The 24,491-nt window shown below is 43.8% G+C and overlaps 1 protein-coding gene across 1 annotated transcript in view; it reads right to left on the bottom strand.

Annotated features, from left to right (window-relative positions):
• Positions 1 to 15,693, bottom strand: part of LOC311243196 (1,4-alpha-glucan-branching enzyme-like) — a 288,129-nt gene extending 272,436 nt beyond the window's left edge. Inside the window, exon 1 of the mRNA XM_084332329.1 lies at positions 15,549 to 15,693. Coding sequence (XP_084188455.1) covers positions 15,549 to 15,646 — 98 coding nt within the window. The 5' untranslated portion in view covers positions 15,647 to 15,693. The remainder of the gene's footprint in view (positions 1 to 15,548) is intronic.
• Positions 15,694 to 24,491: the final 8,798 nt, after the last annotated feature.

The raw sequence follows: 24,491 nt of genomic DNA, 5'->3' as shown, positions 1-24,491 counted from the left end.
GAAGCAAGGAGACCTGAACTCACCGCCCAGGGAGTTCTGCATGAAGGTGCATCTGTTCGGTGCGGCCTCCTCGCCAGGGTGTGCCAACTACGAACTAAAGCACTTAGCTAAGGAGAAGGCACACACCTACCCGCACAGATCACGATTCGTCATGAGAGACTTTTACGTGGACGACGGGGTCACAAGTGTTGAAAACACAAGTGCAATTCAGTTAGCCAAAGAAGCACGCAAACTCTGTGCCACAGGTGGCCTCTGTCTACATAAGTTTGTGTCAAACAACAGAGATGTCCTCGAGAGTATCCTGCTCTCTGAACGAGCAACCAACGTAAAGTGCATGCGCCTCACCTTTGATGAGCTGCCACTTGAAAGAGCTCTCGGGATTCAATGGGACACAGAGTCTGACAACTTCTGTCTCAACGTCAACCTTAAAGAACAGCCTCCTACACGCCGCAGCATCCTGTCAACAGTAGCCTCCCTGTACGACCCCCTCGGGTTTGTGGCACCGGTTCTGCTCAAAGAGGAATTTGGCTCTCCTGGTGCTGAGGAGTTCTTCTGGACTGATTCGAAAGTAGTCTTGGGATACATGAGGGAAGTCAGAAGTGCTTTGCACTTAGCACAATGACCAAGGAGCAAAGCACTATAGTTGATCACTTATCTACGTTTTCTTCTTGGTCACTCGCTACTCGAGCTATCGCACGCATTCAGAGACGCGTCCACAAGAATAAATCTAACTCACTAACCTCTCGAATAATCAGAGATCATATAGAATTAGCGGCAGTGGCTAGTCCGTAATGAACTAGAATGGAGAAGTAAGATGACTCCTTCCATCCACTGGTCTGGGGGTCCACTTTGGGCAAGTGGTAGCACCCCCTAAGCCTCCCTACCTGGGGTTACAGGCCAACTAGGTTATTCCTTATTATGGAATCAGTCGGATTTACAGTGTAATATAAACCACTCCTGATTGGTGGGAGTGTAAACGACCCTCCAGGTAGCGTCATTCAGTTTGTGTGTGATAGGGAACCTTTATTTTGAAGCACCGCCAAACCGGAAGTAGCTAACCGGAAGCAGATACCGCGAGCATGAGCTCAGCTTTACGGTCCAAATGAACGTTACAAGGAAATAGAGTTCTCCGTGAATATCTTCTGTATTCTTTTGTTATATGGAAATGGTCTACAAGGTAACTGCTGTGCACTTTCTATGGTTTTAATGTTGGTTTGAATTCACTTTTGTTTGTGTTTTGACAACTTAAAGTTATTCCTACTACTGTGAAAATACGTTGTTTTCTAGCTAACTTGGTCATTGCAAATTCCTAGCTTGTCTACACATTTAATAAGGTCCAGAGTACCAGCATTTTAAGAGTTTTGTTTGATTGTAGATCTGGAAAAGAAGACTTTCATGTGGGTTATGGTTAAGCCCCTGTTGGAGAGAGAGAGGACAAGGTACTGGGATGTCTATTTGTCCTATTTATTGATATGGGCTGTTTACTTTATATTTGTATTCATTTAATGTATTGGCTATGTCACTGTTATTGGAAGCCATTTGTGTCAAGTGTTATGTTAGCTTATTGAACAATGTGAATGTGGCACTAATGTATATAATGTATATATTTCTGAGTATCTTTTCTTTGTCTTTCTCTGTCTTTTCACTTCAGCTCTTACGTTGTGAATTGAAATAAACATTCATGAAACACCAGTAAAGGAGTCCATCCATCACTCTCCCAGGGTTGCTACACTCAGTTCCTGATCGCTCTTAGAGTCAAACAGCCATATCACAAAAAAAAGAAAAAGCTTATATCTCCGTGAAAACGGGTCTGATTATCCTAATACTGGTCAAATAGATTCCTTACCCGAGATCAGATGGTATCCAAATGGATTATTACAATTCCTGATCGCCATTCCGAAAATCGATCCTTTTATTGATCCACCGCGTATACTGTAAAAACACATAATCCCCGCTGCTCTGAGGGTCCAGCATGAAGCTGATCGACCCCGGTTACATGAGTGAGAAGTAAAATGTGGAGTCCGGGTCTTTTTTTCTCATTCATTTTCATTGAGTCCAATCCAAAAGGGTGAATTACCATCTGGGAGACGATAGGGGGCGCTTTTTTCACATCCGAGCGCCTGGGGTGGCTGATTTTCCAACGGTAGACTTGGTTGATGAAATATGAATTCAGATCGCTAATAAAAAAAAAGAGAAAAAACAAATATTCTCGTTATGGGCATTCAACCCGCGGGGGGTAAACCAGAGAAAACTCGGGTTGGGCATCCAAAGTGTTAAGCCCGGAGCCCTATTTTCTGAAAATCCGCCTAAAATACATACCTAAGTAAATGGAATATTGCTCCACTTCTACAAGGGACATTGCATATTCTTGGTATCTAGGGACATCTATGGATGTATTCCCAGTGTCAGAAATATTGTGTCTATTACTAGGTGTGCTTAAATTGTGATGAAACAAAGAGAATATGAATTATGATTTTTCTTTGCATCTTTGACAGTGAATAACACCATGCTAATAATGACCAGACATGAAAAACTGCCACTGATCTTGTTCAGTACCTTCTTGAGATATTCATGTGTACAAACAATCTAAGGAAATTAATAAAGGGAAGATGATTAAACAGAAGGTTTTGTAGAGTACTGAATTCTCTCATCCGGACCAATGCAATTTGAAATAGTATTATATAATATAGAATAGCAGGCTTATAAATTACCTTATTATAGCCAATTCGCACATTTATGGATTGTGCCAAATCTTATATTTCAAATGCCCGAGTTCAATTTGGATTTAGTATCACCAGGCGTGCATAAGAACAGACAATGAAATCTACTGTATGTACAGTAGCTTTTTTACTTGTATCAGGGTGCCACCATTTTGAAACTAATTTAAAATCTAATTGTTGCTACATGCTAAAAATAGGGAAGAGAAAATAACTAGCGCTTCGATATATGTCAATAACGTTAAGTTGTGTGGTTTATTATCCCGAATAATAAGAGATATTAAAAAAATGCATACAGAAGTAATTTGCTTGAAACCCCAAAGAGGCTTTTGGGAAGTGTCGTTCGGAAAAATTCCAATGCTCATCGAAAGCTCTCGATGTCCTCCAAAATGGTCGACTTTCGCGAATTATACAACACCAAAATGAAAATCTATCTAATAACATAGCATCCTAACATGCAAGGCGCCTCTCTCTTATCTCGCAATATAGACAAGATTATAGCTTCGGGCTGACAGCCACCCCACAAGCATGCCAGGGTGCAGGCTCTTAGCGAGCCTGCTAGTCATGCTAAACTGATGGACCCTGCCAATCCTTATACCTTTCTTGCTCGGTCCCTCCTCCACCAGGCTCCCCACTCCTCTCTTTCTATCTCTACCCCTAAACCTGTATACCCAATCAAAACTAGAATATCCCGTTACGCTCCGCTTTACCCAGCTCGTCCTTGTGCGATAAACCATGCCAACTTAATTGCGATTAAACCTACCCACATGGCTGAAAACCGCGCTGCTAAGTATACAGAGAGTGTGAAGGTTGGCCTTATCAACATCCGCTCTCTGCCAACCAAAGCTCTTTTGGTAAATGAACTGATAACAGACCATAGTCTCGACCTATTTGGCCTCACTGAGACATGGCTTAAACCTAATGATTTTCTGCCTTTAAACGAGGCCTCACCCCCTAATTTTAGTAGCTCCCACATCGCACGCACCTCCAAGAAAGGAGGCGGAGTTGCTCTAATTTATGACTCTAAGCACAACTTTACATCCGACGCAAACTGTAAGTTTTCCTCGTTTGAGGTGCTCCTGTTGCATCCCTCTCCACCCAACAGAAAGTGTGGCGGTCTGATTCCTACCTCCACTGCATCCTTTGTAATGGAACGGATCGTCGCAACGCAACTTACTGACCATTTATCAAACAATAATCTTAATGAATCATTTCAATCTGGCTTTAGAGCCTTACACTCCACCGAAACGGCGGTTACCAAAGTCACAAATGACTTACTGCTCTCTCTTGACTCAAACCTCACCTCTGTGCTCTTATTGCTTGATCTCAGTGCAGCCTTTGACACTATCGATCACTCGATTCTTCTAGGTCGGCTTGAGAACCATGTTGGCATTCGGGGTCTCGCACTAGCTTGGTTTAAATCCTATTTAACTGATAGAACACACTGCGTGGTCTATAATGATTTAACATCTGAGACCCTCCCAGTGCAATGTGGTGTCCCACAAGGCTCTGTCCTGGGCCCTTTGCTATTTTCGATTTACATGCTACCCCTCGGCGATATCATACGCAAATTTGGCATAAACTTTCATTTTTACGCTGATGACACCCAATTATATATACCTATTAAGCCAAATGATTCCTCCCAACTACAAAACCTTGAGGCCTGCTTGCTTGCCGTCAAAAAATGGATGTCGCAAAACTTTCTACTCCTTAATGCAGATAAAACTGAGATGTTAATTGTTGGCCCCCCAAACCACAGAGGCCTGTTTCAGGACATCTCCCTCAACTTTGATACCTGTCATGTATCCCAGAGCTCCACCATAAAAAACCTCTGAGTCATTTTTGATTCCTCCCTCTCATTTAATGCACATATAAAAAATTTCACCAAAATTGCATTCTTCCATCTTCGTAATATCGCAAAAATACGCCCCATTTTAACTCTGGCTGATGCTGAAACCCTGATTCATGCTTTTGTCTCATCACGTCTGGACTACTGTAATGCACTTTTTTCAGGCTTACCTAATTCAAGCATCAAAAATCTTCAACTCGTGCAAAATGCGGCTGCACGGATACTAACTAGAACTAGAAAATTTGATCACATCACACCAGTTTTGTCCGCCCTACATTGGCTTCCTATCCAAGCCCGCTCTGACTTTAAAGTGCTACTCCTCACCTACAAAATTTTAAATGGGCTTGCACCGCTCTATCTATCTGATCTCATCTCCCGATACTCGCCCGCTCGTGCTCTGCGCTCACAAAATGCGGGGCTTCTATCGACCCCTAGGGTTAAAAAGAAATCCGCCGGCCACAGAGCCTTTGTCTACCGCGCTCCCTACCTGTGGAACAAATTACCTGCCGTCATCAGGGGCGCCTGCTCTGTCGAAGCTTTTAAATCCCTGCTTAAGACTCATCTTTTCTCTCTCTCCTTCAACCTACCTTGATCTCACCTGGTCGGGGACTGACCTTTAGATTAATCTGTGTAGTTTAGTTATGGTACAGGGTACTACATGGTACCACTGGGTAGTTTACTATAGGGTAGTTTAGTTAGGGTACAGGGTACTACATGGTACCACAGAGTACTACTTGGTACTGCATGGCATTACAGGGTACTACATGGCTTACATAGCTCTACATGGCACCACAGGGTACTACATGGCACTACAGGGTACTACAGGATACTACGGGGTACTACATGGCACTATGGGGTACTATAGGGTACTACATGGCACTACGGGGTACTACATGGCACTACAGGGTACTACATGTCTGCTCCTTTGCAGCACCACAAACATGGGAACTCTCTAACTCTTCCCCCCCCCCCCTCTCCCCCCCCCCCCCCCCCCCTCCCTCCCCCTTCTCTCTGAGTACCCGTCTCCTGGCGCTGACCAAGGTGATGGATGCCTCGGGGTCTTGGCCAAGCTTGTAGTGACTGCTCTACATGCACCTCCGAGGCATTGGATCAGTTATTCACCGCCGTCTGTCCGTGGTCCTGTCAACTGATTAACAGACTGTTAACAGATTAACAGTCAACGCGGTTTCATTGCTGGGTTAAGTACTTCTATTCTATTCACATAATACGCTTACTTCATATATCTACTCCATTCACATATATGCCTACCACTTGTATCTATTGCTATGTCCGCCTACTACAATCTCATGAGCTGTCTAACGCCTGTCCCGTCTCCCTGTCTTCCTATGACTTGCTGTCCTGGAGTGTTGACCGGAGTGTTGGACGTCCCGTGACGAAGGCCGGGAGATTGCGACCCCCTCTGCGTGCCCCCCTGTCTTCGGAGGTCTCGTAGTGGTGACCGGAGTGCCGGATGTCCCGCGATGATGTCGGGGAGTTCGCGACCCTCTCTGCGCCACCCCCCTTCCCCCTGTCTCCGGCTGTCCCTGAGCAACGACCGGAGTGTTGAATGTCCCGTGACTAAGACGGGGAGGACGTGACCCTCTTGCGCCGCCCCTGTGCCTCAAATAGATCCGCTATCAACTCTATCTTTAATCTTTCAAAATGTTCAGTTGCTATCGCTATTAGCTCTATCTTTAATTTTTCAAAATGTACAGTTGCTATTGCATGCACTCATCTGTGTTTCACCACACACATGGGTGCATGCTTACCAACTGTCCGTCTGCAACACTACTATCACCGACATCTAAGAAGGGAGATCCCCCCTTGAACGGCCCTTCTAAGGTTTCTCTCCTCCACATTGCCTGTGGAGCTTTTTTTCCCTATTGTTAGGTTTTAGTGAGTTTTTCCTTACCTTCGCGTGGGGTATGTCTGGGAGTGCTTGCATTCTTTCATTTATTTGCATTCATCTAAAAAATGTTTGGACCCTATGGTGTTCTTGTTCTGTTCTTGACTTATTGTTATGTTGTCTTCTTGACTTGTTTAAAGAAGACCTGTACGGCCCATGGGGACATTAACGTGTGTTGTCGGGCCCTATAAATAAATTTGATTTGATTTGATTTGATTAACACTTTAACCTATTGGTAAACTAACGTATTGATGATAATATACATTATAAATGCTGTTGTGACATGGTTATGATGTTTATACTTGAATACGTTTGAAAAATAAAATGATACTTTTGTCAAACAGTCTGGAGAGATTGATTTATGACGTGATGTAATTTGCGGTTCGCCGATGGAAATGTCAGGATAGGTACTGTGTAATACAAACAACACTTTTTGAAGGCAATTGACTCACTGGTGTAGACATTCCAATCTCAATAAACATTATGCACCAATGACTCATGCCTCATCGAAATTGAGAGACTCAAATTAAAGGCGCTGTAGATAACATTCAGCCACTAGATGTCACACTAGAGCATCAGCATGCTAACATGTAAAGTTAAACAACACATTCAGTGGTGGTGAAGGAGGCAATTTCCACCCTACATTGTGGAGAACGCTTTGAGTGTCTAGAAAAGCTCTATATAAATGTAATGATCATTCATTATTATGAACCCGCAAAATAATTTTAAATTATAAATTCATTGATCAAAGGGAGGAAAAGCAATACTTTTATTTCCACCTTTCTAAAAGCTCTGAGGATTTTTAATGATTACTCTACAAAAGGAAATCTATAGCACATTAAATATACACTACAAATATACACCTAATTGTTGAATGTAATTCCTCTAAACCAAAGTCTTGATTTAAAAAGGTTGTTGTGGGCAGCAGCCCCTCAATCACGGCATGGAGGAATCGTTCAGCGCGGTCATAGGCCTCTCCCTCTCTCTCTCTCCGATAAACCATCAGAGTTCTGAGAAAGGACCCAGCGTGATTCCTCGCAGCCAGAGAAGGCTGTTGATTTCCACGCCGCAGTGTTCATGATATGGTGTTTGTACTCTTGGGGGGGGGGGTTTGACACACCGGAGCTGATCAATAATTAACCTTCGCACAGCGGCACACCTATATGTAAAATAATTTATGTGTGGCTTTCATCAGCGAGACAGGTGTTTGAGACACGTCGAGGACCCGCTGAAGCCTAGCGAAACCAAGCTGCGTCTGAGATGGAACTGACACGCTCATCTCTCTTCTCCGCGAAGCTAGACCTCCACGCACATGCCTCAAATACAAAGCAGGTGGGGGCCCCTTACCTGCCACATGACAGACAAGCCCTGGAACAAACAAATCCCATGCAAAATAATGATCAAAGCATATGCAAATCTCACGTGGGATAAAGTTTAGATGCGTAGATTATGGCGCCGCTCTCCCGACAGCACACAGATGGAAATATGAAAGGGTGGAAAATGTTATATTGCTATGCTTACTTTTAAGTGGGGGGGGGAATCCACTGTGCTTATGAATGAAATTAATATTCAAAAATATTTAAAATTTTTATTAGCAACGCAGAGCTTTTAAACCATCCCGTATCTCTGTCCGAAACCCATGTGCAACTGTGAGTACCTTTGAAATTGATCTGTGACTGGCCAGAACCAGTCCTTCATGGTAAATCTAGGTTGGTTTCCTATTGAGGAGCAAGTGACTGTGGATTCACTCGGTGCATCACAGTCACGAAAGGGGCTAGGCCTAAGGCTAAGCACAGAGATATCACCACAGTTAACACTTTGAGTGCCAGCCACGAGAAATCTTGTTAGTTCATGCCATGCGTTGAGTGCCAAGAACGAGAAATCTCATTATTTAAATCGTTTTTTTTTATTATGGATTTCCATTCATTTTTCATCAATCTAGCCTCACGTTACCAGTGGGGATCTATCTGAGCTCGAACAGGGAAAATACCGCCCCCTATCGTCTCTCCGGATGGTATTGCACCCATTGGATTGGACTGAATGAAATGGATGGGGGAAAAAATAGTCCGGAATCCGCATTTTACTTGTCAGGCATGTAACCGGAGACGATCCCATTCATTGCCAAGCCGCAGAACAGCGTGTAATATATGTTTCCAGTACCCAGCGTTGGATCAATAAACGCAATCGATATTTGGAATGGCGATCAGGAATTGGAATAATCTTTTTGGAGAACATCTGATCTGAGGTAAGGAATCTATTTTACCAGTCTTGGGATAATCAGAGTTTTTTTCACCTATATCTCAGCATGTCCCATATGTGTGTGTGTGTGCGTGTTAATGTGTGTGTGTTGATCGGGAAATAAGATAATCGATTTTTCAGCCAGCTTCTCTAGCGTGCATAAGTACACATAATCTAGCGTTTTTGAAAACTATTCATAAATAGGCAGAAAAAATTACAACGCGTTTTGTGTATTCCACTAAAGTGCGATTCCTGCAGAATCACCTTTTTTCTGGAAGTTTAAAAAAACTAGCGTTTTTCAAAATGGTATAAAACGGAAATGTACCAATTAAAAAACAATCCGTTTCAACAATGTTGACTGCAAACAAGTCATTGATAAGCGACAGGCGTATTAGACACATAATTTAATAATTTAAGATATAGTTTATGCGTTCGCAAATGTGCTCACCCTCCCATTGACTACAGCGTTGGCACTCAAGCACTAAATCGTGCACCCCCTGCTGGCACTCAAAGTGTTAAGAAGCCGGAGAGAAGGAACGAAGACAAGTCAAACAAGTCACACGACATCCTGAAATGACCCCTGCAGCTCCCCGTACTATCAGGACCTGTCTATTTGCTTTTCAAGATTAGTGTTGGAGGTCAGTCCGGTGCCATTCACCCAAAAGGACCCCAGTGGTGGGTTCATCTCGAGTCTCTTCTGAGAAAGAAACTACCCATTTTCTGAAATCATATTATTCCTATAATCGAAGACAGTCCAAACAAATTTTTTGTAAACATGCATAATTCTAACCCAAATCCTCAAACTAGAGTGCATGCTAAAACTCAAATAATGTGATGTCACCAGGTATAAAGTCTAAAGCTGCTCCATATAGGCAAACCCAGGGGAATATTCTGAAAATATGGGTACATTTTATTTTTCAGAACCGAGATCACTACTTTAGGTTTAGAATAGAGCTAATTTGGATATGGTTTCATTGGAATTCTGTTGCTAGGCACCCAAGTTATTGTCACTTTTGAAACAGTCTACATAACAAAAAAAGAGAAAGTAAACATTCTGTGGGTCCACAAATTCAGTCTCCCATTCACTGGCAATGGAGCAGCTCCAGACTTTATACTTGATGACATCACAAGTTGAGTCTTACTTCTCTGGTTTCTGGCTTTGGGAGACAGCAGCTCATGTTCACAAATATTGATTGAACTTTCCCAGCCCATGGGAATAACTTGGGAATATTTCCCCCTTATCGCCTTACATTCTAGCTAGTAAATCTAATACTGTAGCGTTCCGCTATTAACGACTCACCGACTCAGGGGGGTTAGTTCTCACGTTATGGTTTATTGCAGTTCAGTCTGCACAGCATACAAAACTGGGTGCATCACCTCTCATTGCCCGAACTAGTGTTCTGCTAACGTCCACCTGTTCTACGTCAGCCCCTGCACTCTAGCCTCGGTCACCCTTGCGGCTTGCGCAACCAATAGCGTCGCTGCCAGCCCGAGATGGCGGAGTGCTGAGTGACAGCTCGGCTGACCAATGACCCCGACTCAGGGCCGTTACAATACTATCGAACCTGTTGATTTTCCATAACTAAGCAGGTATTTTGATATATTGATACAGAAAAAAAGTCCATTCGAACATTATGATATTTACAGTATTTCCCCCTCATCTCCCAGCCCTACTTTCTAGCTAGTAAATCTAATAATACACCCCCCCCCCCCAATCACATTCTAATAGGAATGACGTCGGGTGGACTCTGCTTCGCTCACACGCGACATATTTTCCGGCTGCTTCAGAGTCTCGAGAATCTCCTGCAGCTAAAGGAAAATGAATGGACTACTAATAGATCACTCCTAGTTTCGTCTGTGGTGCGTGCAGACTGTGGTCCCGTGAACAAAGCCTTCTAACATACAACCCTCTCTCTGATAAGGCAGGGGATTTTTTATTTTAAGCAGAAGTTTAAAAAAAGAAGGAAAAATTGCTAGCCAAAACTAGCTTAGCATTGCAGATGCTGTAAATGTCCAAATCCCCCCCCCCTCCCCCGCACCAATGTACAGTTTCTTCCCCTTCGGATATATTTTTTATGATCTCTTTTTACTACACAGTTCTGTATATATCTGTACAGTATGTCTTGTATCATAAATGCCCTTTAACGCATTACCTCACCAACAGTTGAGGTAGGGTTCATACTGTAAAGGTACGTGCCATTGACCCATCTCAAACCCTGCCCTCTTTTCTTGAGCCTCCAATCACACCAGGCGGACAACCAGACAAGCGGCTCACAAGGCCAGGAGCAGATGCACGACACCAGGGCCAGGAAGCGGGGCCAGCGGGATAGTGGCAGACCTATCACACCCGGCTCACTGACTCATCAAAACACTCCCATCCGGTCCCAGAACCTGTTCAGCTCCATCAGGACTTGGACCAACAGGACAGTTTCTACCCCCCCCCCCCCCCCCCCAATAGTGAGCTATGCAGTTTGGTTTCAACATGTTCAGTGTATTGTGTAAATCATTAATAATAATACAATGTAACAAAGAAGAAGTAGGAAAGATGAGTTGAGCCGAGTCATCGGTTTACATCACTTCAATTTCTCTCGACTCCTATTTAATTGATTAAACAAAATGTAATCAATAAATAGATTGATTAAAAGATAAATTAATAAATAGGAGTGATAAACTTGACCCTCTCACCCTCTCCTATTTAATTGATTAAACTGCTATTTAGTTGATTCAACAACAACAAAGCAAGTGCATAAAAGCTTGCTTGAAGTTGAGACAATTTATTTTTTAAATGTACAGTGTAAAAGGTAATTGTTATCAATTTGTAACTGATCATTCCTATGTTGAATACTTAAAGGTAAAAAAGTTGTGCGCACACACAGGTGTATGTAGGGAAACATAAAATGTATGGTATTACATGAACTGAACCCTCAGAGAGAACTGGTAAGTTATCAATTACAAGTTATAAGGCATATGGCATTTAGCCTGTTTATACGAAGAAAATATATGTACCAGAAGGTACTGTATGTTGAAATAAGTACCCAAAATGTTAGAGCTGTTGTTGTTGTGAAAATGATGACTAAAGGCCTTTGATCTCCATCCCCCTGGATATGAACAGAATCAATCCATTTCAGATGATCTGCTTCCTCTGACATATTGCATAATACACACAGACACAGGTTACTCTGATTGGCCCATCAGTCACAACTAGCTGAGAGGACACAGTGCTTAACAGTCAAGCATCTGTAGGGTGATTTATAACCTGTGAAATCACCCTACAGACAGTTAAGTAGATCCTTACTTATTAAATGACTTACTCTTTTGGCAGTACTTTTTCTTCCTATCCCTCTTCATCTTCTAAAAACCTCATCTTTCCTCCTACTACTTCTACCCATATCTCTCTCGCCATGTGCCTTCTACCTACCCCTGTTTCAATATCATCCTTCAGGTCATCTTCAAGCCACCCACACCAGTAGAGGTCGGCAGGGATGCTTCCAACCTCCTTTACCCATCCATCCCACAAATAATACCCGTCACCATATGCCAATCAGCCGTGAAGAAAGCAGACTTCATAACTGCCTACGCTCACAGCAAAGACCTCCAACTCCTGGCTCTCACAGAGACTTGGATAACACCGGATAACTCAGTGACACCTGCAGCATTATCTACAGCACACTCTCCCACACCCAGACCCCCCAAACATGAGGGGGGGGGTCTGGCCTTCTGACCTCTCCTTCCTGGACTACAAGTATAGTATCTGATCTCACCCCGTCCTCTCTCGAATACCATGCTGTATCCATCTCCAGTCCATTCAACCTCACCATTGTTGTTCGCCATCACCCTCCAGGTCCCCTCAAACACTTTCCAGATGAGCTGGACATCCTTTTGAGCTCCTTCCCAGAAGACAGCACTCCCCTGGTGCTAATGGGTGACTTCAACCTGCCTGACTCTTCCCAATCTGCCACAATGGTCTCCCTTACAATCCGTCGACCTGAATCCCAACAAAGCTGGCAGCTCCCTGTACCTCATTATTCTCCCGTGACTCCAGCATAATTAACACCACGGTAACTCTCCTCCATGTATCCACTTCTTCGTATCCTTTTCACTAACTCTTATGCTAAACCCCAAACCACCCACTCCAACTCGAACCGTCTCATTCCGACACAATAGCGATAGATGTTTAAGTTTAAAAAAAAAATATTGAACCCAAGGACAATGCACATTAATCAACATCTTCAGTTTACACATCAATGTAAATGTACCAGAATTAGCTAATGAGCTAGTTGTCATCTGTAGTCCCTGCCTAACATGCATGTCTGTATGGTGTGGGAGGAAACCGGAGTACCCAGAGGAAACTCACGCAAACACGGGGAGAACATGCAAACTCCACACAGAAAGGTCCCCTGCTGGGGTTTCGAACCCAGGACCTTCTTGCTGTGAGGCAGCAGTCCTAACCACTGTGCCACGTGACGTTCACAGTCATACACACACACAGCCACAAGGGGGCATGTCTATGTTTAACCATGTTACATCAATTAATTTAGAAGTTATGAGACTTTTTGAGATAGCCCATTCCCATGCCCCCTTTTAGCCAATTGCCATGAACACACACACACCTTCACACAATTGACCTCCATGCTAAATGTTAGCCTCCTGGTGCGAAAACCGTGGCTGCTAGAGGGTGAGGAATTTTGTGGACCGACTGAACCGACCGACCGACCAGGAGGACCTATAAATAAGAGCTCAGATTTTTAAATAAATAAAAAAGGCAATACTGGTAATTGTATACCGTGTGAGGGTTTTGGCAATTTGCTGACTTTTCAACTGAAAGGCTAATTGCATTTCATTCATGTCCACTCTGATCGAACGAACACTTAACCTAAATCGGCAGTTGTATTTCAACTTAGCATATGAACATTAATTTTAGGTGCGTCCTTAAAGTAGTAGTGATTTAGCTTACATTTTTTAAATGTGTTAATGTGTTAAATCAATTGATATATTGATACAGAAAAAAGTCCTTTCGAACATCATGATATTTACAGTATTTTCCCCTCATCTCCTAGCCCTACTTTCTAGCTAGTAAATGTAATAATACACCCCCCCCCCATCACATTCTAATAGGAATGACGTCGGGTGGACTCTGCTTCAGAATAGAGTGCAATGTGGATTACACAACTATAGACCTCTCACACGTGACATATTTTCCGGCTGCTTCCGAGTCTCGAGAATCTCCTGCAGCTAAAGGAAAATGAATGTACTATTAATAGATCGCTCCTAGCTTCGTCTGTGGTCCATGCAGACTGTGGTCCCGTGAACAAAGCCTTCTAACATACATATCTCTCTCTGATAAGGCAGGGGATTTTTTATTTTAAGCAGAAGTTTAAAAAGGAAGGAATTATCGCTAGCCAAAACTAGCTTAGCATTGCAGATCAGGTCACCTGACGTCACCAGTGTGTTCTCTGCAACATCCGGTCATTTAGTGTTAGCACTTTATTTATTTTTACTAATTGGATGTTAACCAAACATAAAATCCTTTGGTGAATCGCAATTTTCCCCCATTAACCACACATGCGGTATCGAGGACAAAATTACCGCTCATTTCCATCATAGGCGGGGGGGAAAGATGCCGGGTCTCGTGGGGTTTATTCTGATACAAAACACTATTTGCCCACAGTATCAATCTGCATTCAGGCAAATATAAACTAGATAGTTGTAAGTGCAGTTACTGTTATTTACCTTGTTTTCATGTTTTTGCAGTTACTGTAATAATACAATTGTCCCATAACCCTTTCAGTAGTATGATCCCTCACATGTGAGATACTGTATTATGGCTATCATTGAAACCTATGGAATTCTAGAATTCCAAGATAGGATTCTGGGATGACATTCCAAAAACCTTAGACTTGACAGGGTTTTAAATACAATGCATAATTTAAATAAAATATTAAAAAAAAAAAATTGTGGGGGATTACTATTTTTTACAACCATGTGTACTGGCTTTACCTTACTCAGGAATTTGGATGAGACCAAATCACGGCAGAATATGGGCAAAAGCATCCACTACAGCCTCAGAGCAATTAAGCTGTTTTTGCTGACCCTCTTCACTCAGATGTCCCCCCTAATCAATGACAAGGTAGTCTAGGGCAGCTGGTGCACCTTGGCCCTTGGGTATATGAATGGGCTAGAGTCGTGTATTACACACAGCACACCTAGCACAAGGCCAAATACATAAAGAGGAGAGGACTTACAGTAGGAAGCGTGATTGAAATGAGGATCCGCGGTTAGTGTCTGCAATAATCAAATATCTAGCAACAACGGGCCTTTGTTTATACAGCCCATTCTAAAAATATGCACCCCGAGCATCTCCTCACGTTTCAACGTGAGTCGTCACCTGACGTGTGCATCTTCAACTGTCAAACAATAGGAAGTAGGGGAGCGAGCCACCTTCAATAATTCAATAACATTGCGAAAGGAGTGCGAGGGTTGCTCGCGTTTGATGTATTTTACATAGACAATACGATCTCTACGTTGGCAAGATGCTTGTTAATCACTATATTAGAACAATAAGGGAAATAACAATGTCATGCCTCAGACGGTGCTCGACAGAAGCAGAGGGGATGAGTGCGCACATAAATATACGACCTCTCAAAGGACCCCGCTGCAAATGTCACATAGATCACGACTTCGTGTTGGTTAGTAAGACGCGACGGTATTTCTCTGGTTATGTATGGTTTTTTACTAATAGGCATGGATGCCAGCGTAAGCCTGGCTGTTGTTAGCAACATCCGGGATAGTCTTGGGCTGCACGCTCTGCATAAAACCGGCGTTTAGAGCATTTTTTTACCTCCTCTTGAAGTCCGGCTCGTACTGTCTGAGGTAGGGATCCATCCTGAGAAGGCTGTCGAACTCAGGAATTGTAACATTATCCACCGCGGCTGCCATGGTTTCTACAGGCTGAACCAACCGAGCACCGAGCGCCTCTGCCCGGGGAGCACAATGACAGGAGAACAACAGCGGCGGCTGCGTGCCCACTTTAATAGGGAGTGAGAGAGCATTGAAACGCGGTCATTTATGATACACGCCCATGCCGCCACGAAATATGCGATACTGTTCTAATGTTTTGGACTGAATAAGGGAGATATAGCCTGTTGTGCAGAGCTGTGATACATTGTATCTTTAAGATGACAGTGTAAACATTAGTAAGGATGGAGGCGGATGTGTAGTTCACTGTAGTATGTTGTGGGCTGTAAGTTCAAGTTTTGTTTTATTTGTCACATAAATACATGGACATTAATGTGAAATCAAAATGCTTGGTTCTGTAGTATGAGCCCCCCTCGGAATGTGCTTTATAGAGTAAAAAAGTTAAACGAATAAAGTACAAATACTATACAAAATACAAACCAAGGTACAACCTAAAGTACAAAATGCAAACTTAAAAAAAAAATGCAAAAACTGTAGCAAAAAAATAATATGGACTACTGTCACTATAAAAAAATAAAAATAAAACGAATGACAATAGCTAAATAAATAAATAATAATACTGCCAGTGCCACTCTCTCTGGCTGCAGTGGGCTATGGCATTTAATTTGACCCTTTATGTCCAGTGTCATTTGGATGTGAAACTGAAGAGGGTTTTCCTTTGTTATACCTGGCTTACACTAAAAGGCCTCATCATGTTATTGAATTGGAGCAACGACTTCCAGTGGCCACTGTTAAAGTCATAGGCCTGCCGCCTGCTGATTATCGAACCGTTTTCAATGACCAGCTTAGAACAGCAGCTTGATGCTGGGGTCACAGAAGCTGTCTGACCTCAGTTTGGGGTCACTTGCTGCCAAAAGAGGGTGGGAACCCCTGGGATTCTATTTCATTCAGGGCCCTATTCCCCGTACCTGGTTCAACTAAGTCGATCAAAAGTCCCATTAGCCAGATTAAATTAACCCGATGTTTGAATCCAGGCTTTCCCTGTTCCTCGAACGCTGATTGTCTCGTTAATTCGAACCAGACTTGATACTCAGGATAATTGCACGCGGCCACCTCACCTGAAAAGACAGCAGGTGTCGATAGCATAAATCCAGATTTTCTAAAGGCATTGATTGATTGATTGATTGATTGATTGATTGATTGATTGATTGAAAACTTTATTAACAGATTGCAGAATGGGTACAATACAGTACGGCTCAATAGCCTCGCAAACAAGTTAAATGCATAATCTATAGGCAAATTTTAAGTCCCTCATTACCCCAATCAATCATGTTGTAGCCAATTTGATGATTTTACTGTGGTCACTTTATTGTATGAAGGTGCTGTGTTATTGTGAAGGTGTTATTGAGATTATTGACTAATTAGCTGGGCAGGTGGCATAGGCGGGGCTCAGACAGGTGCGCAGCGGGAGGGAATTGGGGAAAGTCACAGGGAAGCCACAGTTTTTCAACCGTGGTGCGTGTTTTGTTTGTTTTCAGTTGTTTTGAGTTATTTTTCAGGTTTATTTTGCAACACTAGTCATTTGTTTAGGTTACAGTTTAAACACTGCGTTTATGTTATGCTTTGCTTTTTCCACTCTGCAAGCGAAAATAAAACTTTTAAATGCACTCAACGAGAAGACCTGATTTACTATCAACAAGCACCACGCGTTGGAAAGAGCTTCGTACCATATTCCCTCACTGGCATCTTTTTGTTGTTCGGTTGCCCTTATAAATCAGATTATATTTCTTTAAATGTGCCTGCTGGCAGTAGGCTTAATGGAATGAATAATCGAATGAGATCTTGCTAGCGAAAATAATTACAGTAGTTCAAGTCTTTCAGAATAAATAGATAAAAACAAGCCCAAAGAGTATCTAATTTATACGAATTAATAGATACTTATGAGGATATCTGTACTGTATGTTCTTAGGTATCATGTACTGTATATAAATACATGATTTCCAAAGTTTTCAAGGCGCGACCCCCGAAATAACGTGTCAGAGAGGCTTGGAGGCTATACAGTTTCACTATTAATCAGGTTTTAATCTGTTTCGGACATCATCCATACAGTACATGCATTGAATTGATTAACCTTTGGTTTCTACCAGTGACACCAGTCATGTTCATCACCCTCTTGTTCATCATCAGATAACAGTGCTTGAACAGATAAATGCATTTTCTCAAATTCATTCATCAAAACGTCAAAGGCTTGCAATTGCTCATTCATTTTCTCAAGTCACGTCCACGTCATCAAATCCGTCAAACAGCGCATCTCCTCAGACATTTTAATCCCAGTTACAATATCACAATAATGTGTGAGTGACTGATACAATTCAACAATCCACATATTCAGATTCGTCGTAATTCACATCCACAATCCATGCATAAAGACGCTTCAATTTATGCTTGAATGAAACACAATCCGGGCGCTCCGTTAAGCAAATACTGTACATCCACAGCGGAGAATATGAAACGAATCAGAGCCAAACGCCCGATAGGTTTCATTTATTAAAAATATCCCTGCGGGATTCACATTTGCAATGCTCCGTTATTAAAATAACCACATAGTGTGTGTCGCGACTCGCGAGCCCCGTATAACTATGACGTGCATTATTTAGGACAAAGTAAATCCATAGGCTGAATATGATTTATTATCAGCATTTTAGGTCTATTATTTTACATTTCAAAAGCCCCCTCTAGAAAAACGAAGCACTAAAACATAATTTAGAATGGTATAACGGGATCTGTGAGGAGAGCTGGCATTTCTTTGCGAGGGTGTGGCCAGTTTATCCAGCTAACTGAACTAAACCCTGCGCTGGAGCAGGTTCAAACATTCTGATCTGTTGCCATAGTGATTTAGATAATCGCGCTTCGGGGAACCGAAAGGTCTAGCTTATGTCAAGTTATCCTGAAAATTATCCGGCTATTATCCTGTTTCACCTCAGAAATCAGCCCTAAATAGGTCTATTTCACATAATTGCAAATGCTGGGGTCACAGAAGCTGTCTGACCTTAGTTTGGTGTCACTTTATTCAGGTTAATAGGCTTCATTACTTGTATGTAGTCAGTACGGTTTTCCGGGGAGTTGAACTTACAGTAAATGACTGGAATGTCCTCCACACTTTGTGTTGAATGTGAAAGCTATTTGAAATAATGGCTGACAAATAGGGATGCTCGATATTGGCTTTTTTACTGATACCGATATACCGATATTGTCCAACTCTTAATTTCCGATACCGATATCAACCGATATATGCAGGGTTTCCCCCCCCAAAAAACTGAATAATTTCAGGTAATTAACATTACATAACTCTTGTTGTGGAATTAACATAACATTATGCATATTTTTGACAATAAATAAAATCAGAATTTGTTCTTACTTGCTTGCCTGGGTAAATAAAGGTTATAGAAATGTAAAAAAAAAAATATATATATATATATATATATATTTTTTTTTAAAACCGATACCAATATTTTCCAATATCACATTTGAATGCCGATATCGGTAGGCCGATAATATCGGACATCCCTACTGACAAAGAATGAATCAAATTCAATCACGTTAATTTCAACTGGCTGTTAGTCAGAAAATGTAGGTTACAGTACACAGGGGCAAATAGACAGAAAGAACAGAATGAAATGGTATCACATTGATTTCCACAAAGTTTGTTTTGGCCAAAGTCTTCAGTCAATCAATCAATAATAATATAATAATGCAGGACCTCTTTAGGGGGTCTTTATTCGGCATGCAACGAACTGGACATGCAATTGGAGCGGCACACACACACCGGGATACACACCGGGATACACACACATGCATTGTCTTTTTCTCAGTCGCCGATGCGATTGAGTCTCTGCACTTGACCCATCCCGTCGTCCTTCCCCCCATGGGCAGCCGGGAGCAGATAGGGCGTCAAACGTGAGCCGCGCCCCGGGGACCAATCCAAGTGCTCCTGCCCGTCTTCGTCAAGGACGCCACAGCGTTAGCGATCTGTTCTGCATGTTTTTCCATTGGGTTTATCTTATCGGGGGGGAAACCCTTGCGAGCACGGGGAGAACATGCAAACAATCAATCAATGAGATTTATTTATATAGCACATTTAACATGACACGTGTCAACCAAAGTGCTGTACAGAGGATAGATACATATAGACAACAATCACAACTCCGTTTTATGGGAGGGCACACAGGAAAACAGGGCATGAGTCAGTGAACGGGAAAGGCTAGTAAGTAGAAGTGGGTTTTGAGCCTAGATTTGAAGGCATCTATCGCGGGGGCAAGCCTAATGGAGGTGGGGATGCTGTTCCACAGTGCAGCGGCTGCGACAGCAAAGGCACGGCCACCCCTGAGCTTGAGGTTAGACTGTCAGGAGCCTCTGATGGGCTGACCTGAGGGACCTGGTGTTGGAATAGGGGGATAGGAGGTCTGAGATGTAGGAGGGGGGCTGACCATTAAGGGCTTTAAAAACAAATAGAAGAACCTTAAAATCTATCCTGTAGCGTACTGGAAGCCAATGAAGGGAGGCAAGGACAGGGGTGATGTGGTCTCTCTTACGGGTTCTGGTCAACAGTCTGGCAGCGGCGTTTTGTACCAGTTGTAAGCGGGACAGGGAAGACTGGTTAATGCCAAGGTTCTTGACATAAGGCTTGACCAGGGAGGACAGGTTGCCAAGACTGTTGGTAAGGGTGGTGACAGCGTCTGGGGGACCGAAGAGGATTATTTCACATTTGTTTTCATTTAGTTGTAAAATGTTTTGTGCCATCCAACATTTAACGTCATCAAGGCAGGACATGAGACTGTTAGGTAGAGACTGGTTGTTAGGTTTCAGGGAAACATAAAGCTGTGTGTCGTCAGCATAACAATGAAAAGAGATGTTGTGCTTCTGAATGATTGAACCAAGGGGTAGTATGTAAAGAGAGAACAGGATCGGGCCAAGGATGGTGTTATGGTAGCTGAAGGGGCAGTCCTAGCAGTGGGAGACAAGCTAGCTGAATGAGCTACACACACAGTGGGGCTAGCTGTAGGAACCATGGGGTTAGCCGACGGGGCGGCTCCAGGGAAACTGACCTTGCTAGCTGAAGGGGCAGTCCTAGCAGTGGGGAACATGCTGGTGGTAGAGGCTACATAGGCAATCTGGAGTAAGCTAGCAGGGGCTAAGTGCAGGAGCAGTACTAGCTGCAGAGAGTCTGCTAGCAGTGGGGGTAGCTCCAGCAGGAGGGACAAGGGTGCTAGGCGTAGAAACCCTAGCAGACGGGACTAAAATGCTAGCAGCAGGGGCTCTAGTGGACGCGACCAAAAGACTAGTAGCAGGAGCTCTAGCAGCAGGGGCCAAGCTAGCTGTATAGGCTGGGGGCCTTGTTAGCTGTAGAACCTGTGCTAGCAAGGGAAGCAAGGTAGGTAGCTACCAAAGAAGCTACGCTAGCAGTACAGGTTCTGCTACCTAAGGAAGCTTTGCTAGCAGTATGGGCTTTGCTAGCCCTCCGAGTCTTGCTAGCCTTTCTGGACTTGCTAGTTGCAGGGGCCATGCTAACAGCCGAGGGGGGCATGCTAACAGTACGGGCTACAGGGGCTGAACCAGCTCTAGGGGCTATGCTAGCAGCAGACGCTAAGCTAGCAGTTGAGTCCAGGTTCGCTGTAGAGGCTAAGCTAGCTGTACGTGCTACGCTAACAGACAGGGCTCTAGCGGACCGGACTGAGGGACTAGCAGCTGATGCTCTAGTGGATGGGACTGAGGCGGTAGCTACCGAGGCTACACTGGCGGCGGGGGCTAAGCTAGTAGTAGAGGCCTTGCTATCTGCAAAGGGCCTGACAGGGTTAGCAGCTTGGCAGTCGGCTGGGGAGTTGGGGTCCTGGAAGAGCACCCTAAACATGTTCCCGGCCAGTAACCAGAGTTCGCATGCTCTTCCAGTACTCCACTTCATTATGGAGAACACCAGGCGATAAGCACTCTTTCGCTCCTCCAGACTGCAGGCCGGAGAATAATTGCCCATGAATCCTTGTAAAAGGGAATGTGCCTCATGAAACCTGTCCCAGGTCCGCTATACTAGCAGAGAGGGCTATGGTGCTAGCTGTAGATGCTAAACTAGCAGGAAGGGCTAAGGTGCTAGCTGTAGATGCTACACTAGCAGGAAGGGCTAAGGTGCTAGCTGTAGATGCTACACTAGCAGGAAGGGCTAAGGAGCTAGCTGTAGAGGCTACACTAGCGGGAGGGGCTAAGGTGCTAGCAGTAGGAGTTACTCTAGCAGGAGGGGCTAAGGTGCTAGTAGTAGAGGCTACTGTTGTGGCTGATGGTTGTTTAACACAGCAGGAGACGATATTTCCAATTTTAACAAGTAGGTAATTTATTTAAGAAAAGAAGGTTTAACAGCAGAAGCTATGGCTCAGTAGACGGTCACCACAGTTGAAGAAAAACACTCTGACCCCCCAACCCCCCGTTCCCCCAGATAATACCTTCCCAGCCCTGCCCCGACATGACAGATATGATGACGTAACATATTATATCAGATATGACATGACGTACATAAAGATGACACATAGATTTAACATAGAAGAGAGAATAAAAACAGAAGATAAGTCTAAAGGTTTATCGTCCTGAGACAAAGCTGGAGTCAAGATTAAAAAAGAAAAGAACAAGATGTGATTTACTTGAAATGTCTATCTGTCCTATACTTGAGGTTGTTTTAAGAACATCAGCCAGACTGTCGCCCTAGTGTCTTTGAGCCCTGCTAGTTGACCTATATTAAACTAGTCAAGACTAACCCCTTTCCTACCTCCACCCCCGTATACACATTTTCCACAACATTCCCCCATTTGGGGCTATCCCTAGTCCCACCCAAATCATATAACCAAGAAAATGTGAACGTCTAACTAAACGAGAAACCACAATTATATAATAAAAGTTTAAATGCCTAATCTAAACCAGAAACCTTACTTCATTCACTGGACCCCTAACGGACCAACAAAGGCTGACTACCGTTCTTACCAAAACACAAAACCGTTCCAAACAAGAGTAATAATAAAACATCAACAAAATACCCCAATTTATAATCCTAACCTGACAGACAAATCCCCCCAACCTCCACCGCTTACCAAATGAGCCACAGTTCCGGCCGGAAACCGCGACTCTCATCAGGGAAAGGAGAAGTTGACCGTCAGAACTAAACATAGAACATCCCTCCCAAAAAAAAATGACATTGTCTCTTCCATAACATTGAGTCCTAGTGTCCATCGCTCAGCCCCCCTTCCATGCCCACGCCATAGTCTCCTCACCGTATTGCCAAAAGTCACATTTTGCCAATACAGCAACCACCACGCCACACCTCCAGTCCCCGTAGAAGCATGTCCCCATGCCTGGACGGGAGGCGCTGGTCCCGACCTCACCACGTGTCCCCCCATCTTCGACGGGAGGTGCCCATCTTGCCCACTGCGTTAGCCCCCCCCTTTGTCCCTCCAGTCCCCAGAACCGATCCCCAGAACACTTCTTCTCAATGCTTCCTCAGGCTCAGAACCGACACTCCGTACCATTCCATACCGATGCCCCTTCCCATTCCGGTTTGACCAGGACCATGAGTAAAATAAACAAAAATAATAAAAAATAAACCATCACTCAGACCATCCCCCGTCACTCTTAAAGGAAAGAACCAATACAAAATGTCTTCAAAAAACCTTTACATGTTTTTTTTTTTTTTTTTCTTTTTTTTTAAGTAAAAGGGATAAAACAAACAAAACTGAACCAAACAGAAAGAAAATGTCCTTTCCTCACCATACGCCTAGTTAAAGGAATAAAACAAACAAACTGAACCAACAAAAAGAAAATGTCCCTTCCTCACCATACGCCTAGTTAAAGGAATAAAACAACAAAACTGAACCAACAAAAAGAAAATGTCCCTACCTCACCATACCCCTAATCCTCTATCCCCTCGTCTCCCTCTAAGGCAGCATAAAGCTGAGGGCATGGCCCGATTTGTGGCTCAATCTCTTCCTGTCCCACCATCAGCATTCGGCTCGTTACGTGTGAAGTTACCAGCCTACCCAAGAGAGGCATACCACAACAGAAAAGGAGAACCAATATCAACCCTGCCACCCCAATGGATATCCCCGTCTGCATCACTATGCTTCCCCACTGTCCCAATCTTTCCAACACCCCACTCCCCCACCATTCCTCATTCCGGCCAGAATTCCCCCTCAACTCCTCCCTCAAATCCTTCAGCTTAGCCATGGCCTCGGAGAACTTTCCCCCTGGCCCCACATTCGTCGGAATGAATGTGCAGCAGTACTGTCCAAACATGGAACAGACTCCACCCTTCTCCGCCATTAACCAGTTCAGAGCCTGTCTATTCTGCCACGCCACCGTACTGGTCGCGTGCATCTGGTCCCCCATTGCATCCAACGCCTCCTCGGTGTAGTTGAGATACCGCTGCTGATTGTAAAACAAATAGTTGATCCACCCGGTGTTCTTATTGACCGATATCCATGGCAGAATAGACTCAAACCCTGCCGCAATCTCATTCTTAGCCATGAACTCGGCTGGAATGCCCCTTGGCTGTCCTATGCTGTCCAGATACACCCTTGGGTCTGCCTTGTAGCTACGCTTCGTTCGAGAGATAGGAGACTCAGAAGGTCCTTCCGTCACTGATAATGGTAGGACCACCATTGGCATGATCGCCTGAACCCGGGCACATCTACCTGACCAATCTAACGGAAGTGTATTCCTCAACCTCCTACCGCCGCAGAGCCAGTATTGGTCCGCCAGTGCTATATCCTGGACATGAAAAGGGCAAGCTACAGGCCGTGGGTTGGTATCCACTCCCTTTAACACGACCCCGTGT

Source organism: Notolepis coatsorum (genome assembly GCF_963971535.1).
Source record: "Notolepis coatsorum genome assembly, chromosome: 1".
Taxonomy (NCBI): Eukaryota; Metazoa; Chordata; class Actinopteri; order Aulopiformes; family Paralepididae; genus Notolepis; species Notolepis coatsorum.
The sequence above is the reverse complement of the archived record's forward strand: the minus strand, read 5'-3'. Positions and strand labels throughout refer to the sequence as shown.